General features: G+C 53.1%; 1 protein-coding gene across 8 annotated transcripts in view; it reads right to left on the reverse strand.

Moving 5' to 3' along the window:
- SRRM4 (serine/arginine repetitive matrix 4) overlaps nt 1-17,924 on the reverse strand; it is a 56,619-nt gene that overhangs the window by 21,033 nt on the left and 17,662 nt on the right. For 5 of the 8 annotated variants that reach the window (XM_015878356.2, XM_015878352.2, XM_015878353.2 and 2 more), the window contains 5 exons: nt 17,681-17,838; nt 14,733-14,901; nt 9,421-9,651; nt 9,205-9,310; nt 7,424-7,999 (listed from right to left, as the gene is read on the reverse strand). In XM_015878356.2, coding sequence (XP_015733842.1) covers nt 7,424-7,554 — 131 coding nt within the window. In that variant the 5' untranslated portion in view covers nt 7,555-7,999; nt 9,205-9,310; nt 9,421-9,651; nt 14,733-14,901; nt 17,681-17,838. Of the gene's footprint in view, nt 1-7,423; nt 8,000-9,204; nt 9,311-9,420; nt 9,652-14,732; nt 14,905-17,680; nt 17,839-17,924 lie in introns of all 8 variants that reach the window. The other 3 variants (XM_015878351.2, XM_015878355.2, XM_015878354.2) reach the window with 3 other exon arrangements.

Genomic DNA, 17,924 nt, shown 5'->3' on the forward strand with positions numbered 1-17,924 from the left:
AAAAATGTCCCCAAATTAATGACCTGTGCAAAGCTGGAGCAGCTCCAGTGGTGCGGATGGGGGCTCTCCCTGGGCACAGTGGGTGATGTCCCCACTAATGGCATTTCAGGTCCCGCCGTTGAAACACATTAGCCTGAAGGCAACCAAGGGCTGCTGTCCTGCAACACGCTGGGGACCATTTCTTCTGGGCTTGGAAGTAATTATTGATGGAAATAATTATTCTCCAATCCCATCAAAGGCTGGCTTCAGTTCAACCCAATACTCTCCTCTGGTGAAAGCTGAGAGTCACTAACGCTCTAAACGGGCTGGTAATCCCTTTGTGTTAAGCTCTACAGACATCGATTGAACAGAGAGATTCAAACATATATATATTTTTTGTCATCTTTCATGGGCTGGGCCATGACAGCTGGGAGAGGCACGGAGGACAGGGCAAAGGCACAGAGTGTTTGCTGCCTTGGGAGCAAACCGTGGCCGTGTACCCATCACTGTGCACATCACCATGGGCACATGCCATGCCATCAGACCATGAGATGCAGCGCTGGGTGACACAATCCCCTCCCCTGTCCTCAGGCTCCTGAGTCCCTGAGCCATCTCCTGCCACAAAGCTCTCATCAAACGGCCTTTCTCCTGCAGCTCCTCATCGCTGGAGGACTGAGAAGCTGAAAAACTGCCTTCCTGGTGAACCTTGTTTGGAGGGCACAAGCAGAGTTGGGTGCACAGAATCATAGTCATGGAGTCACGAAGGTTGAGAAAGACCTCTCAGATCCTCAAGCCTTAAGCCCAACCCACCCCACCATGCCCATAACCGCATCCCTCACTGCCACATCTCCACATTACTCGAACAGCTCCAAGGTTGGTGACCCCACCACTCCCTGGACAGCAGTGCCAGTGCATCACCAGCACAAAGACATGCACACCCACAGCCCTGGGACCCCGCTGTCCCACACCCGCTGTGGCTGTGCCACACTCCTCTCAGAACACATCCCTCTGTGCAGAGGAGGCTTTCTGCACTGGTGAAATCACCCTTTCCTTTCTCTCTTGCTTTCTGCCTCTTCTCAGTTGATTGAAAAAAGAAAATGGTTGACCCGGCAGAAGGAGGGGGGGAAAGGAGAAGGTTGTAAAGAGATTTCCACGCCAAAACTCATGCAGATGTGTTTACGTAAATCCCTTTGAAACAGGCTCTAAAAATACTTCTTTAAAATTACGAGGTGGGGGAGGTTGTAAGTGCTTTCCACAAACACAGCCACAGAACCAACCGCACGGCAGGTTCCTTCCCCGCCTCATCCAGACCGCTGTTATTAGTGCAGCAGGAGCCCTGTCGTTTGTTATTGGAAATTATAATAGCAAATCACCGCGATATTCTCCCTGATTGCACGGATCCTGAGCCAGTTCAATTTTAATCTTCTCTCCACTGTTTCCTCGTGCATCAGCAGAGGCACCAGCTGCAGAAAAGCGCGTGGCTTTCTTGAAGCAGCTTAAGCACAGAAAAGAAACACAATTCCATAATAGGCATTTTTCATCCAATTTTTGCCTCTGTGGCTCACCCCCCTCTCACACCCTTGCATCCTGCTGCAAGCCCAAGCCCAGCAGCAGCTCCTTTTTGCTTCTTGGCCTCCAGAAATGTTTCACGACCTTTCTTATCACAACCTGGGCCAAAAAAGCAGCTCGTCTCTTCATTTTTTCCGGCAACTGATTTGCTATGCATGGCTGTGTAAGAACAGAGGTGGGTTCCCACCGGTGGCAGGGCTGGTGCCAGGTGCTCCGAGGACACTGCATGGTCACAGCCCAGGGATAGGGATAGGATGGGGTTTGGGGATGGGCTTAGGGATGGGGATGGTAAAGAGATGAGGGTGGGATGGGGATGGAGATGAGAATCAAATGGGGCAAGGATGGGATTGGGATGAGGATGGAAATGGGATGGGGATAGTGAAGCAATGAGGATGGCAGCAGCGTTCAGAATGGGGAGAGGATTGAGGATGGGATGAGGAAAGGGTTGGGAATGGGGATGATAATGGGCACAGAGATAGGAGTGGCTCCATCTCCATCATAAACTCCCGCTGCAGGCAGCTGCTGGCAGCACTGGGGCAGATGTCCCCCCCATAGCTTAGTGCTCCAGTCCTGATGAGGACCCTGCCTTCGGGTGTCCTCCTCCCCAAGATGTTCCTTTCAGGGAGCAGCCCTTTGCCTCTCCTGTTCCTAAATCTCCCTCCCTGGCAAACACCCTGCAGGTTCCCACACCTGGAAAGGTGACAGTGATGTCAACCAGCTCCCATTCCCGCACCAGGAAGGGCTGTGGGTCCTCACTGCAATTCCCTTGCCCAAAGTCCTGCTCTGTTGAGCAGGGCAAATGGCAGCAAGATAAATAGTTTATTTGCCAATAACATAGCTCGTTAACTTCTAATTGAATCGCGGATTGTGAGCACACACTTGTCAGGAGTGATGGGAGATGGCTTTGAGCATGGCTCTTAGCAGGGCTCAGGGGAGCACAGGGAAGTCTGTCAGGGGATGCTCCACACGGAGCAGGAGTGTTCCCTTTGGTGCTCAGACAAAGCTTATTCCCCTTCTGTCTCCAATAAGGAACTTAGCAACAAATCTCTCCCACCAGATAGACTCCCAGTCCAGGCAGGGAGGTGGCGAGAGGCTCCTGAGGGGAAGGTCCAGCCCTGGGCTCCCGTTCCTGAGGCTGCAGACAGTCGTTCCCATGCTCTGCACATACATCTTTAATTGGGTGTAATAATAATTTTATTGCTTGCTGGGATTTGTGAGGCTGAACTAATATTTGCAAAACGCTTTGCTATCCTCAGCTGAAAGGCAACCCGGAGCGGCAAAGCCCCCGTGCCATTCACAACGGGATAATCCAGAATTATTCATAAACAAAATCAAGATTATGCAAATATATTCATTAGTTCTCAGCATACCTCCAGGAAAATAGAGGAATTAGTCTTGTTAACAATTGTATATTATGTAAGAGAGCGGCTAAGCACACAGACATGCTCCCCATCCACCTGGGGCTCATTCCAGGCTCTCGGGGCACTGCAGAAAGAGATGAATTTGGGCTCAGGGTGGTCCCGATGTCCCCTTGCTGTCCCTTGGCACCAAAGCCCACCTGCATGCCCAGGACACGACAGGATCCGCTGATAAAGGTGAGCTGGAAACACCACAAGGTTTAATTAATGCCACATGCCTTTCACTCCATAGGTTGTGTGGGTTGTTAATTATTTTTATAAAGAAAATAATTAGTCCCAATCAAGGCAGAAGCTCTCCAGAATTACAGCTCATTAACCACTCTCACATTTTTTCTGTTCTATAAAAAGTCGCGTGGTGCTGATGAAAATTATAGACCCTTGGAATCAGCATTAAATACAAATTCAGACAGTGTTACCATCCCATTACCATCAACTGCATCGACTTGGCTTTGGTAATTGCAGCTGGAGATGAAGTGCAGGGATTTCTGCTCTGTGCAATCTCTGCAAACAAGCGCTGTGCCCATCAGCCTGCCGGAACCAACTTGACACTGAGCAAATGCAGCCCCGAGGAGGGGACAGCCACCAAGGAGACTGGGGAAGGCTTTTGTGGGTGGATGATGGGATGCTCAGGTTTGGGGCAAAGGGGACAGGCAGCAGCCTGGAAGAGGTGGGTTTATGCTGTAGGACATGGGACACAAGGGATCACAGAATCATTAAGGTTCAAAAGGTCGCTGAGGTCATCTGGTCCAACCTTAATCCATGCCGTGATTGCTCCAGACCACATCACTCAATGCAACATCTGTGCTTTCCTTGAACACCTCCAGGGATGGTGACCCCACCACTCCCTGGGCAGCCTGTGCCACTGCATCACCAGCAGATGCTCTGGGGGGGGAGCAGGAGCACTCCATGCACCTCCAGTTGGGTCATCCCAGGGCTGGTTCTATTGAACGGCATAGAGGCTTCATTCAAAGCCTGATTGAAAGAAATCAGAGCATGGTAAAGTGAGGTCAGGGCAAATCGATAGTGGAGTGATGGGGAGGGTGAGCAGGGTGCTGGCTCTGCTACTTCTGCACCATGAACAACAAAGGGAGCCCCGTCCTCTGCTCCACAATGAACATAGCTGAGAGCCAAAATGGGGCTTTGGAGAAGGAATGGGAAGTGGGGATGGGGGCAGCAAACGGAGTGAGCCTGGAGGAGCAGCACTGACCCCCGTGCCCATGGTCCTGCTGACCAGCCTGGAGCTGGACCAGCTGTAGCCAGCTGCTCATATCATCAATGGAGAGACATCAATTAAACATGGAGTGTTGAACGGGGTTGTCTGCAGATCAATTAGCCCCAGCCTTGGGATGGGGACTCAGGGACTGTTTCAGCCCCTGAGCAAGCCCTCTTACCCCCAAACAAGCCAATTTCAGCCAAACTCTCCCCCAAAAGAGGCCATTTTCAACCCAACTCTGCTCCAAAAGACCAATTTCAGCTCAGTCCCCCTGAGCTAGAAAAGGGCAAGAACAGCTCAGGGACTGCAGCGCATTCCCCAGCACCTTTCTCTCTTTTAATAGAGTTTGTTCCCACTTCCAGATCTTTAAGCTCTCCTTGCAGTCCCTGCTGCACAAGCAGGGAAGGCACTTGTGAAAAAAAAAAGGAAAAAAATATGCTATTTTTACACACCCAGTGTTTGTCAGCACTTTCAGCTTATCCGTGGAGGGGAGCTGGTGGCACCAGGACTGCATCGCACCAGTGCACCATCACTGCTCATGTGCTATCAGGCCCCATTCCTCTGCCTGCTGAGCACCAATGGGTTCCAAACTGGGGTGTCTACTCCAGGCACCCAACTGTCCCTCAGTTTCTATGTGGTCACAAAAAGTGTCCAGCCCTGGTGTCCCAGGCACAGGTGGGATTTAATGCCCTGCTCCAGGCTTGGCAATGACAGAGAGGTTTCAGTGGCCACGGGAAGAAAAGGTAAGGGAGGGGGAAAAAAAAGAGAAAAAGGAATTGCAGTCATGCATGAAATGATTTCATTTCACTGAGGAAAGGATTGCCTTTGGAAAGTTCATATTATGGAAAATCGCACATGAAGGTCCAGCTGCAGGGAGAGGGGCAGGGAGGGGGGGAGGAGGGCTCAGCCCCAGCCCTATGGATGGGCTACCCCCCCAAAGGAGAGCCATGCTTGTATCTCACAGCCCTGAATATTTGTTAGTTAAACCTTGAAAGAGTGGTGCAGGGTTATGAGCCCCCTCCATACAGGGTCTTGCCATGCCAAGATGGGCTAAGTCATTGTTTTGGACATATTTCCCATTCCTGAATTGGAATCAGGAATGGGGTGGGGGGGACTAGACCCAGGTGGTTTCCTGCAGCCCCTCACCCCGATGGAGACCTGAAGCCCTGTAGCCCCTCACTTTGTCCCAGGTTCATCCTCCAGAGGTCCACAAGACCCCACACCACTGCACCATGCCCTGGGATGCAGTCCATGCCTTTGGGGACCGATGAACTTTTACCACTGAGAATCACCCCAGCACCAAGCGAGGGATGGGGCTGAGGGAAGAGGAACAGGAGGAGAAGGAGGAGGAGGAGGAAGGCTCTATGGGTCCCGTGGGCATCCCCAGTTCTGCCCTCACCCCCAGCAGCCCTCGAGCTGCCTCATGAGCGCAGCCGCCGTGCAGCTGGAGCCAGCAGGCAGGGGCTGACAAAGCCGCCCTATTGACGGCGCCCCGAGCACAGGGGCTTTGCTTCTCCCCCCTCCGCTTTCCTCCTCCAGGCCCACTCCCCCCCCTGGGCCGCGGCCATGGGCTCATTAGTGCTGCGGCTCGTTGGGCGCAGGAAGGAGCAGATGGCAGCCAGGCCCCGCTGAGCAGATGCCCGATGGACAAGGGGGGGATTAGCGGAGCCGGGGGCCCTCCGGCAGCACAGCCCAGTGCTGACACATGGGGACCGAGTGGGGCAATGAGGATGAAGAAACCACAGTGATGTGCCCAGCAAGCTGAAGGTTGGGGTGACAGAGAGATGGGCCCCATCCCAGCCCCAAAATCACGGCTGACTGCAAACTGGGCAGTGAAACCACGTGTAGCACAGCACATCCTGGGGGATTAGGGGTTAAAATAAATCCCCACGCTGGCCTGGGGTGACCCACTTCAGCCATCTGGCAGCAGGGATGCGGCTGGTACGAGGGGTGCCAGGGGGTGACAGTGGGCAGTGGCAGCCCTGTGCCCATTGGAGCCCCCCATGGAAGGAGAAGCAGCATCCCACAGCTGCTCCGTGGGGCTGTGTGCGGGTAATGATGATATTGAACAACCACCCACTACCTTAAAATAAAAGACTCTCTCTGCAAGAAGAGGAAAAGGAGGAACTTCAGCTCTTCCCTCTGTACCACAGTGTTCAGTATCCCCTTTGCTCCATGGATTAGAGGGCAGACCCCCGAGCGCAGCCCCCAGCCAGGCACGGGTGGGATTAATGTATTCTTTTGTTCCGGATGAAGTGTGGTTTTAGCGGAGCTTTAACCCTGCAAACCTCCCAGAGCGCCTGTCAGGAATTAGGATGGAAGAGGCTTTATCTGCAGGGCCGGGGCACCCTGGGGAAGCACCGCACTCTGATCTGGGGCTGCGTATGAACCCGAAAGGCAAGAACCCCACAGACCCATCCAGGAGGAGGAAAATCCCCTTCTGCAATGGGAACCCCACGCTGCCAGTGGCTGCCAAGCTGGGAGGAAACAGGGACACAGATGGTCACCGTACTGTTGTGCTGGGCTTCCTGCTCCCTTCATCCCTCTGCCTGCTGGCACAGAGAGCTTTGCACTTAGATCAGTTCTGCAGTGAAGCCTTTGGGATAGCAGCTGTAGGAGCCACTGCTGCCCACGGTGCCCCAAGCTGAGCTTCCCCAGTTTCCAAACCTGACTGATCACTAATGGAGAAGTGGAAGCATTCAGTGACCTCAGTGGGGGTCCCCAAGGGCTGGGATGTTTGGTGCAGTCTGATCCCCCAGACCTCTCCTGCACCAATCAAACATCTTCACCAAACTCTGGTGACATTGAGCGATGGAAAGAAGCTTTGAAAAACAGTGCAGAGATGCTGCTCTTAAGCAATATTGTGACAGCCAACAGAATCTGAGGATGTGTAGTTGTGACAAAGTCGCACAAATCCCTGCATATCCCAGCAGAGCTCGGTGGGTATCAGCAGACCCTCAGTCCCATTTTGTGTGGTCTGACCCTGCTGCCCTGGGCTTTGGCTCCAAGGGAAGGAGGGGGACAGACAACCAGAGAGACATACACACCTTAAAACTATAACCCAGCCCCTAACACCACTCCAAGCTCCAAAGAGTCAAAGTTTCCCAAGCATCACTTGGGGAGGGGGGAACAGAAAGCTCAGATCCCCCAGCCCCAGGCAGGGGGTCCCCTGTGATCCCAGCCCCTAAGGAAGAGGTTTGCAGAAGGGAGCAGACCCCAAACCGAGGGTTCCACACGCCCTTACCTGGGCAGCGGTTTGCGGGCGGTGATGCTGGCCACGATGATGCTCTCTGGTCGCGGTGTGGCCACGGCTTTGAAGGTCCCTCGCCAGAACTTCTCGAAGAGCTGCTTCTCGCCCTGCTGCACGCTGGCCATGGCCCCGGCACTGCTCGGCACGGCCGCTCTCCGCGGTGCTGATCGCTACATCCCTCCCGACCGCGCACGGCTCGGTTCGGTGCCGGCTTGGGTTCAGTCCAAGGTTTAACGGGGGATATCCCGGTTCGGGTAGGGTTGGAGGGGAGCGTGTGAAGCCGAGCCAGATCCCGGCTCCCGTTTTGTGGCAGCGAGGCGGGGAATGGGGCCGGGCCCGCTCTTGTCCCCTCCCCGGTGCCGCCTCCCACAGCTGCTCCGCTGGGAGCATCCCTGGACCAAGAGCATCCTTGGCTGGGAGCACCAGGATGGTCCTCGTGGGGCCCATTTCGGCCGCTCAGGAAGCATCCCGGAGCTCTCGACCCTTGGAGGGGATTTGTCTCTCGCAGCACAAGGGACGGTGACCTTGGATGGATACGCCGCTCCCTGTTGTGTCTCGGAGAGCCATGTGCTGATTTATGTAAGCAACCAGGGGATAATGGAGCCAGGAACAATAGCCAGGAACAACAGAGAAAGAAGAAAAATCACAGAGGACTTGAGCACTTTCTTGTGATAAATACGCGAGCAGCAGAGCCAGCTCCATCCCATTGCTGCAGCTTGGTGACCAAATGCCCAATCAGGCACTGGTGCCTGCCCTGAGGTTTTCAGGACGCAGCTACAGCCAAGGTCCCCGTGCACCATACAACACTTCCACCAATCCCCTTTCTAACCCCCCAGCCCACAGCCATCCCCACCAGTCCAGACCCCATCCCTGAGGCTGGAAACTGGAGTTGCTCAAAACACCTCCAGATTCACTGCCAAACACCAGGGATAATGAATATTTGCACTATTAAATTAGCAGCCCGGGTGGCATGTGTGCAGGGGGAAGGCAGTGACTGTTACAAGCAGAAACCTCTCCTGGCGTACCTCATGGAGACATCAGCGAGCTAATTAAGCAATTGGCTCCGTTAACAGAGGCTCCTAGGAATACACTTTCCCGCTATAGAATAACTGCACTGTAATAAATTGCCTCATAAATAAACAGCCAGAAAAAGCAACATAAGATGCCCAGAAAAAGCTCTGTGCGATAAGCAGGGGCGATGCTGGGTGCTACCGGCACTACCAGCACAGTCCCAGCACCACACCCTGCAGGAAGCAGCCCTGTGGGGATGCTCCATCCCCTTTTTCTCCCCCCACCCTAAAGGCCCAGCCCCCCTTACCCACCCCGGTCCCTGATTTTGATTTGAGAGATGACAGCCAAAAGCTGCCCAGGGCATCCAGCTGCTGCCATGGATGAGCACACGGAGCTCAGCAGGACAGATCTGCGCCTGCTGAGAGGTACCCAAGGGGAGGAAAGTGGAAAACGCATTTACCCAGGATTACATTTTAATCTTTTCTCCCTTCCAGAGCGAATAAAGCTTGGTTTGTCCTGGAGCTGGACAAATATTTTTCTATAGATGTCATATTTTCCCTCGGTTTTGGATTGCTTGACTCGTGTTTTACACATTGCAGCACCCCGTGGATGCTGAGCACCCACTGCAGCTGCTGTTCTTTGCCCATTGGTTCTTGTGGCCCCCAAATACCCAACAAAGCAGAACCAAGCCCGTCCCTGTGGCCTCATGGCCAGGACAGTGGCTTCACAACACCTTATGACTTTGAGGGCCCCTCCATCCATACCTCTGTCCCCACTTTGCTCCCCACAGGTGAAGGCTCGCCAGCAGCCCGCTTTTGCACCAAGCTTCCCCATATCCACCTTGATGCATCTCCCAGACAGGCAGGTTTCCTGCAAATGCAGAAAATCAATGATTACCTCTGGAAGTATTCATTAGAACTCAAGAGTCAATAAACAAAGGCTGTGAGTACCCTCTATTCATTACATTCAGCAGCACCTACCAATTATTCCCTCTGCGAGCTAAACCAGTCCCAGGCAGCGGTGGGGGGATTTTGGCTGTACACTGAGGATGCAGCACATCTTGGATCCACCCCTGCCAGGCCAGCATTCATCTTTCCCATTGGAAACGTCCATTTCATGGGAAGTTTTCCCATTGAGAAGCTTCCCCCATCACTGGGTCCCTTCACCTTCCCAGCAGCTGGGGACATCCAAGGATGAGGCTTCAGAGGTGACTTTGGATGGGAGAGAGAAACAGGTGAGGACAAAAAGCCCTTTTTTCCTTGAAATACAAGTATGGAAACGCACTGTCCTACACATGTGGGAAGGTGGACATTTTGGAAGCTGGTGGCATCCAGCTGTTGTCACCAGGCTGGCACCACCCACGTGGTGACAGGGCATTCCCATCCCAACCCATCCCATGCCACCCCATCCCTCCCTTCTATGGGGCTGCCCCGTCCCAAAACAACCCATCCCTCCCTTCCATGGAGACATCAGCTGGAGCAGGCTTTTTCCAAGTGTCCATCCCACACAGCTTCATGGCCTCGTGCGCCATGCAGGGGGATGGCACCCCTCTTGCTAATGCAGCAATTAGACATGTTCACATTAACCAGATAATTAAGCAGAAAGGCACTAATTGAATAAACAGGAGAACTGAATGCCAATGACATGGAGAGAAAGGAGGCTGGGGACGGGTGGCTGAGGGACGGCTACTGCCATACAAGCTTTCAGAGCTGCAGGGAACAGGCAGAGGACTTGGGGAGCAGACACTTCCTGCTGAGACACGCTGATGGAAATGCAGAAACATTTCACTGTGCCGTGATTGTATGTATTTCTGAATGCAGCTGCAGCTCCGTTCCATTCTGGGCTAATTTAAGCTCCAGTTAAACCAGGCTAAATTACAGCCCAGGAAACCAATGTGACAGGGAATGTGTCCAGGAGCCCCAAATCCTGCTGATCTTGCTGTCTCCTTCCAACTGGACTGGACTGGACTAAGAGCCCCTGGCAAAACATCACTGCATGTCGCCGAGGGACTGCAAGCAACCCTGGGTGCCCTCTGGTTCCCAACTGAGCAGGGCAGGATCCTGCTGTGCTGGGACCAGCAGGATTAGCTCTGGGGACAGGGGACAAGCGAGCCCCAAGGGTAGGGTAGTGCCACCCCAGCTGTGGAACCCACAGCCCCTTTGGTTGCTCCAGAAGAGCAAGTGGTCATCTAAGACCAAAGCAGCAAAGGTCAGGGGGGCAGAGGCTGTTTGCCCTCAGATTTTTATTTTTAATAGAATAAAGAGGAGATTATTAGATACAATTAATCGTTCACACTGTACAGGAGATGAAAGCGTGGGGAGTAAGCAGATGCCGGTCACGATTCGGCGCTCATTAAGGCAAGAGCGGGATTCATCTCATACACATGATTAACTCCTGGCCGCTGATGATTTACATGGCAGATGATCAAAAGAGAATTAATTACCCCACAAAAGGGGCTGCCTCCAGCCCGGCCCCAGCAGCACTGCCAACAGTAGAGCTGTCGGTCCCCAAAACCATGTCCACAGCCACCACACTGCTCAGACAACCACACCACAGCCATTCCCTGCAAGCAGCTGCAGAGCAGGAGATCCAGGCACGTCCCTCCACCACCAGGGCTGCTCTGCCCCACTGGGTTCCTTCATCCAAGAGGGCAATGTACACCCGAAGGCTCCAGAGCCCAGCCCAAGCCAGAGCATCCCTGGACCCCCAGCATAGCATCTGCTGCTCAGATAACGAACCTGTGCTGATTATCACCTTTATTTTGAAGATTTGAACTCCCGCAGGAGTCACCTTCAGCTCCAGGAGGTGGCCCCTCCCGAGGTCGTGGGAGATGAGCTGATTGCATGCAGCTGATTAGCAATTAGCCTGGCATGCTCCAGCTGTAAATACCAACACCAGGGTTGGGGAGGCATCCTGTGTGCTGATATTAATAAGGAGAGGGGCACACAGCCCCTGCATGAAGGAACAGGCTCCAAAATATTTCCCAAGGATTTTGGCAGCCTGCAGCACTCAAGTCCCACAGAGCACTGCATCCCGCTGTCTGCCCAACAGCATAAGAGTTGTGTCTTTAATACAGGGTTGCAATATTGGCCCGTAAATAACATGATAACAGATTTACAGATTGGCCACCACTAGCGGTATGAGCTATTAATGGCTGGAGGATCCAAAGGGACAGCTCCTCTTCCAACCCCGAGGGGCTCAGAGCCCCCAGGGGACACAGGGTTTGGTAACAGGGTTCCAGCCCCATGGGATTGAACCAAGCCCAGCTCACCCTGCGCCACTGCCCCCAGGACCGTGAGGTTGGCACACATCTGTTGCAGGTTTCCATCTCTCTGCCCACGGCTTTTAGAGGCACTCAGCTGCAGACTGTCTCCACGACCCAAGTCCCCATTCCTTAGGGCTTTAAAAGCCTCACCATAAAAGAAATTAATAACAAAGTGAATTGTACTTGAAGGCAGCTGCTGGAGTGAGGAAGGCAATGCCTGGAGCTCAGGGGCTGTAGCAGCACAGGCAAGCGAGACACGTTCCAGGGGCTCACAGCTCTGGCAGTGATGGATGAGGCCACTTCCAGAGCAGACTGATTCAGGGTGGCTTAAAACCAAAGTTTATCGAGGGCCAGCGTGCTGCCTGCCCAAAACACTGCATGCAGAAGTCTGATGGCACCATGGCAGAGAGCAGTGGGAGTCTGGGTTCTGCCAGCCCTGCCTCAGTGAACTGGGATGGATGGGTTCGCTCCTTCCTGTCTCATGAAGTTTGAATGGATGTTCAGCCCTCAAAGTCACTGCTCTCCATTTTCACACTGCTCCTGGACCATGATGTTTGATTCAAGACGACCAGAACTTGGAGAACCTCAAGCCAAAATCTCTACAACTTCACCTGAGGGCTACAGGGGGTTCATCCTCAGCATTTCCCCAGTCAGCAATGCAGAGATCCCAGCTCTCTGCAGAGCAGAGGTCTCAGCTGCCCAGGGAGGCCAACTCAGTGTTGTGTACAATTGGGATCCCACCTCCACATCCCCCCCTTGTCTGACAAGGCCAGAAATCACCCACTCAGTCTTCAAGCAGTGGTTCAAAGCTTTTTCAACACTCTCGAAATTAATTAGCAGATGAAAAGTAATCCAGGATAAGTCTTATCAAGGCATAAGAAGCATGACACTGCCAGGGAGCCAACACAGCAAAAGGGTCCACGTTCCTGGTCAAATCCAGCCCCTCCTGGGAAAACACAGACTCCTCCCCTCCCAAACAGGAGTTGATTCCCACCAGAGAGACATGGCAAGCAACCCAACCTCAGGCTGAGCAGAGCTCCGGAGGCTCCCTGCTCATGTTAGTCCCATTCCTGCAGACCCCTGCCCTTCTCAGGTGCACACAGAGCCTAGAAGACCTCCAACATGCCCCAGAACATTGGGTTGACATGACATCTCTGCTCCATCGGCTGTGGCTGTCTCCCCTGCCACTGTCAGAGGATGCACAGAGCTCCCCACGCCCCATAGCACCCTCTGCATGAGGACATCACCACTTTATCTCCAAAACCCCTCTCCCCAGGAACCTCCTCAAAGCGTTTGCAAGTAACAAATAAATAATCAGCGACAGCATGCTGGCTGCACCAGAACATTTATATCATATAATGCACCATTTATTTTCAATTATCATGGTGCTTTCCCCTCTCTCTCCCCGTGCACTTGGCAGGTTGCTGGTGGAAAGTTTGCAGAGTTGCAAAACATCCTCATACAAAATGCACCAGGGAACGAGGAGGGATGGCAGCAGGGTGGGAAGGACGGACAGACACCTCGGGGCCATGGGAGCTCTTGGGGTGGGTTGTGGTTTCCAAGCTGGTCATAAAACCACCAATCATCCCCACTCCACAGCTCCTCATGGCCAAGGGACCTCCACACTTCCCATGCTCTTGGGTGGGGATGGGCTGCTGCACTGCCTTACACCTGTGCTCCCACCAGCTCTGTTTTCCCACCTCTGTCTCAGCCAAAGCCATTTAAAGCTCTCTGACATATCATGAAGGATCTTCCAGTGGGGTTCAGAGACTAAGATTTGTATTGAGAAGCCCAAATTTATTGGATTAATGCTGTGGACCAAAACCACGGCTGCTTAACAACTGGAGGATCTGTATTTTACAGCAACGTAACTAATAAGGCCATTAATACAAACTGGGCTCACTCCTGACATTTATATAGCCGTAAATCTCTCTCAGCACTGAAATTATTTATGCCATCCCAGGCACTCGAGCAGTGCTGTCGTCCTTTATCAGGCTGAAAGATTTAAGCCAAGAGACAGTGATGCTAACTGTAATGAAAGGGAGCATGAGCAAAGCGAGGACGGCGCTGGCACAGCAGGAGCAAGGCCATGACCTGACCAGGAGCAAATGCAATCCCTACTCTTGGGCTTTGGGGGGCAGCTCCCCATTTCCAGCAGCAATAAGGTCAGGGCACCTGCAGCCCAGGTGCTTAAGGTCAAGCCCTTTAGGATGCATCTGTGCCTCAGGTCTGTCCTGAGCAAAGAAAACTTGGAGAGAGAAGCAAATAAATCTGTACAGAGCAAGGAGGCTTAAAAAGCCCCAAAGCAGCCCCAAGCAGCACAGGAAACTGTAAACAGGGAGAGCGGAGAGGGTGTGGGTGGTGGGAGCAGAGAGCAGCCTGCCAGCCCTCCGTGTGCACTAATTATTTCTGGCATTATCTGCACCGACAGATAAGGTTTTCATTAATAAACTCAAAGAGAAGCAGGGGCTGTGGGGGGAAGGGAGAAGCAGCAGCAGCAGCAGCTGAGAGCTGCAAATTGGCCACAACCAACAGCAAAATGCAATCAGGCACGGGGAGCAGTGAGAGGTCCAGCAGCAGTGGTGGCAGCAGAGGGGACATGGGGGACAGTAATTAGCAGCAGTCATTTCCCTGCTCACTGCTGCTTCGCAGGCTGCCTCCTAATTCACTGCACGTTGGAAAATAAATCATCGATACGGTTTCATAGCAGGGCCTTATTAAGACCACTATCTGCAGATATTTAATTGGACGAGATAAAGCCAGGGCAGCCCGGGACGCAAGGCAAGGAAGGTGCATCACCACACTGCCACTGCTCCTGCAACAAGCATGCAGGCAGATGTGCATGCACAGGGTGATGGGCTGCAGGGATGCTCAAGCCAGGGATTTTAACTTATCTCGTGCAGGTTGTGACAACACAAAGGAGAGAAAGAGGAACCCCAGATCCTGCTCACAGCATTAGGGCTGGGAGTCAAGGGGCAGGATGATGATGCAGGATGGGGCCAGCGCTGTGCATTCGGACAGACTTACGGATGCAGCAGGATGGACGGATAGGGTCACAAAGCCGCAGCAATTAAGAGGAGCAGGCTGGTCCCCTCTTGGCCTTGGTTTCCATGGCAATGGGGTGGTTCAGCACATTTCTCCATGCACAACCTCACCGCAAAGGTCAGGGCAGCATGGCAGAGGAAGATGCCTGGTCCTGCTGGAACAGAATACCATAGCAAATCATTAAAACATGGACAAAAGAGCTCAACCTTCCCAAAAAGCTCAATCCTGAAGATGCCTCCACCCCAAACAGCCACCTCAGGGTGCACACACCAGGGTCAGCAGCAGCCCCTTGCTCTATTTTCCATTGCTCACAGCCAACACGAGCAGCATTTCCACCAGGCTCACCACTCCCCTGCTCCTGGGCTGCTGCTCTCTGATGGCTGCTGGGAGGTCACAGCACCCCAAACACAAAGACACACAGCTCTCCTGCAAGCCCTTTGCTCTCCAAGGTGCAGAGCCCCAGCACCTCTGGCAAACTGCATCTGCAGAGAGAATGCAGAGAGACTAGGAAGGTGGGGAGAGGATTGCTGGCTGCCTTGATGCTCTCCTTAAACCAGGAGCTTTGCAAAAGAAGTGAGAGCTGCACACAGGTGAAAGGACAGCATTTCCTGAGGAAAAGCAAGTTGCCATCCCGGTAAATACTTCATTAGGGGTCAAGCTGCCAGCACAGGGAGTTCTACCCACAGAGATTTATTGTCAGTTTGAAAAAGCAGCAGCTTATCAAAAAGGATTTCCTTCTGCCTGGAACCAGGAGAGAGTCTGCATCCATGCTCAGCTGTTTAAACCAGCACTGCCTGATGGATGCCCTCGTGCTGCCCCAAACAGAGCCAGCTCACGGACTGGGGCAGCTTGGGCCCCTTGATCTGCTTTTGCTCAGTGGGCAGAAGGTGCAGGGACCACAGGTGTTCTCCCAGCCTTACAGGAGTCTTCCAGGTGCCCATCAACTTAGAGAGCCGGAAGAGAGGGGATGCCAGCCAGAGACCTGCATCTTATAGGGATAAAGGCTGAGACTGAGCTTCACCTCTTTGAAAGGTAAGATGAAAACTCCTTGTGTAACTAAAGCCTCCCTAAGCAAAAGTAGCCAAGACAAATCTATTTGCAGGCAGAAATCTAAAAGGAGTTTGGAGCAGCAGCAGAAGAGAAACTTTGGGCAGTTAGAAGAGAGATTCTCCTGGGACAGAAGCTCAGGATGGAGAGGTGTCAACAACCTCACAGAAGCACCTCCTTTCTCACATGCCACTTATTGAGGAGCTGAGCAATAAGAACTCTCCCTATTCCAGACACTGGTAACGGCAGCAACCTATCCTGCTTGGTTGTAATTAGCTCCAAAATCACTACAAACCTGCGTAGCTGAAGAACACTTCAGTCCCCCAAAATGGAGCCAAGCTGCAAGAAGGCAAATAGAATCCATCCTGCCTAATTATTTGTTCCTAATTGTCAAAAGAAAAAGCTGTATTCGGTAAGCAGAACAAGAGCGCGAGTGTACTTGAAGGCAAGCGCTGTAACAGGATCCGAGAGCAAGGCTTGTCATAATCCACGGGCTGTTAATTATCTAAACACTGGGCCCTCGGAGCTGCATGAGTGAGGATTAATTAGTTTTTGAAATAATAGCTAAATTGATACTGGGAAGGAGTTTGGGTTCCAAAATAATGGCTGAAAATTAGCCAGCTCGTTTCCTCGCTTCTCTTTGCCACGCTCAGAAGGACATTTGTCTCTGTTGTCTTTCCAGAAAAGGGCCATTAATCACAGTGGCAGATGGCCCTTCCCAGACCTGCAGTGCTGCAGAGAGACAAAAGGAAGGCGGAGGAGAAGGAGGAAGGAATCACCTACAAGCTTGGGAGAAAGAAATCCTCAGAACCAGCAAGAGAAACTGCAGAGAGCAGCCTGCGTGAGAGCTGGACCTGTCAGATTAACTCCTGCAGGTGGAAGGCATCTCCTGTGACAGGCAGGTGCCAATGGGAAAGGGTCTGACCATCTCCAAAACACATTTCCAGCATCCCCAGCCCACCCCACCATGTGCACATCCCTCAGTGCCGCATCCCCACGGCTCTGGAGCACCTCCAGGGATGGTGAGCCCAGCACTCCCTGGACAGCTGTGCCACTGCATCGCCGCTCTTTTGGAGAAGGAACTTTTCTTTGTGTGCTCTGCCAACAGGAGGCACAGAGCCTTTCCCACCCCTCTGTGTCCCACGCCTCTTCGTGCACGTTTTCGGGGCACCTGGGAAATGAGCTCAGTGTGGCAGCAGGGAGGGAGCAGCCAGCCGAAGGCTGCAGCATTAATCACAGCAGCCTCCCTGTGCGCAGCCCGTTGTCTTGAAAGAGTGTCTGCTCCATAAAGTACGCACAGCTGACGCGCGTGAAACCCTCCACAGCATTTACTGATGTACATTACCTTGGCTTTTACAGCATAATAAATACAGGGGGAGAGACAGACACCCATCCTCTAATCGGCTACAGCAGCAAGGAGGGGATCAATGTTTGGCTGGGGGGAAAGCTGCCTCCTCCAACATCTTCCAGAGCCACAGGGAACCCACAGAGCCCCCATGAGTGTGTGCCCTGCACAAACAGTGACCCAAAGGAGGGCAGCTGACGCTCAGGTCTGCTCCCACTCTGCACCGCTTCTCTGTAGGATCAAACCTCAGTGGTTTGGTATGCTACACAGCTGGGAGGAAAGATCCTATTAGATAAGAGTGAGCACAGCAGGCCTGGAGCTGAGGGAAGCCGCTCCATCTCCAGGAGGCTCGGTTTATCAGCACAGGGCTCAGGCACACCGAGAACCCACCGCAGCGTCAGGCAGCAAGCAGCAAACATCTCATTAGTAACAGCAGGGCTCCTGCTGCTCTGCCAGCCAGCGCTGAGCCTGCTTGGAATGGGGAGCAGAGTTCCCTCCCAGAAGCAAATCAAAGGCAGCACAGAGGGGGGTAGCACACCTTGCTGCTGCCGGTGCAGCGCCATCCTCCTGCTCCTGGTCTCACTCCACATAGCTAAGGCAATGCCTTAGCTAGATTAATCGCTCACACCACAGGCAAGAGAAGTCAAGTGGATGTCGTCTCCTTGGCCATTACTCTGATTTTTCATCCTTCACTTGCTGTGAATAAAGAAATGAGAGTGAGAGCAGCAGCCCCCAGCCCAGCCCCTGCTGCAGTGCTCAGTCAGCTGCACAGCATCCATCCT

Source organism: Coturnix japonica, chromosome 15 (assembly GCF_001577835.2).
Source record: "Coturnix japonica isolate 7356 chromosome 15, Coturnix japonica 2.1, whole genome shotgun sequence".
NCBI classification, from domain to species: Eukaryota; Metazoa; Chordata; class Aves; order Galliformes; family Phasianidae; genus Coturnix; species Coturnix japonica.